A 1,095-nucleotide genomic window follows, 5' to 3' on the forward strand; every position below is an offset into this window, starting at 1 on the left:
GGTCCAAGGAGCTGGGGCTGCTCGCTGCTGTCATGAGAAGCTGCTGTGGCCTGGCCCCCCATCCCATGGGCCATAGTGTCCCCTATCAGGGTCCTCTCACAGGGTGCTTTGCAGGGTGCTGATAAGCCCAGCTGTGCTCTGCTGCGGGTGCCGGGGCCGCACTTCTCTGCAGAGCAGGGTCACCCCTGCTGCACCCTGTCCCTGCCTCTGCCCTTCCCGCCATGGCATGTCCCCCCTGGGGACACCAACATGTCCCTGGGCTGCAGCAGGACTGTGCTGGGGGTGGCTGTGGCAGAAGCCACCGTGCTGCTGAGTCACACTGGGGACGTGTCCGGGCTGGTGGAGGCGAGATGAGAGCCTGGCCCAGCCCCTGGCTCAGCCCTGCAGGTGTTTGCTGCCGGGGTGGGAAAGGCTTCAGCTGGTGTAATCAGTGCCCAGCAGCCACGGCTGCGTGAGCTGGAGCAGATGGACGGGCTTGATGATAATTGTGCTTCCCTGCTGGCACAGCTGAGTCTGCAAATGGGCTCCTGCTGGTGCTGGGGGAGCTGTGCTGGGCCTTGTGCTGCAGAACAGGGCTCTGTTGGGTTTATAAATCCCTGTGCTGGCAGCTCACCCACAGGGTGTGGGGCTCTGCAGGGAGAGAGGTGCCTTTGAGGGGGAAATGATGCTGAAACAGCAGCCACAAATGCAGTGTTTTGCTCGGTTTTCCCATCCTTTTGGATGATCCCTTTGCCAGCTCTTGCCGTGGCCAGGAGGTGATGCCTGTGCAGAGTGCCAGGTTGGCATGGGGCCCTGCTGCCGTGTGAAGTCTCCACAGTTTGGTGAGGACAGGGACGCTCTGTCCCAGCCCAGACCTGTCTGTCAGAGGTTTTGGGCTCAGCCATCACGGAGCTGGCAGCAGCCATGTAGTGCTGGATGGGCACAGTGCTGCTCCTGCCCCAGCATCCCCTCCTCTCCCACCCAGGTGGCCTGGCCGGAGGGATCGAGATCTGCATCACATTCCCCACCGAGTATGTGAAGACCCAGCTGCAGCTGGACGAGAAGGCCAACCCTCCCCGCTACAAGGGCATCGGTGAGCACACGTCTGGTGCCCTG

The 1,095-nt window shown here is 62.4% G+C and overlaps 1 protein-coding gene across 1 annotated transcript in view; it reads left to right on the top strand.

Moving 5' to 3' along the window:
* Positions 1-915: 915 nt before the first annotated feature.
* The window catches only part of SLC25A1 (solute carrier family 25 (mitochondrial carrier; citrate transporter), member 1), a 12,155-nt gene continuing 11,975 nt past the window's right edge, over positions 916-1,095 (top strand). The window contains 1 exon segment of the mRNA XM_009997709.1: positions 916-1,072. Coding sequence (XP_009996011.1) covers positions 916-1,072 — 157 coding nt within the window.

This window comes from Chaetura pelagica, unplaced genomic scaffold, assembly GCF_000747805.2.
Source record: "Chaetura pelagica isolate M959 unplaced genomic scaffold, ChaPel_1.0 scaffold45, whole genome shotgun sequence".
NCBI classification, from domain to species: Eukaryota; Metazoa; Chordata; class Aves; order Apodiformes; family Apodidae; genus Chaetura; species Chaetura pelagica.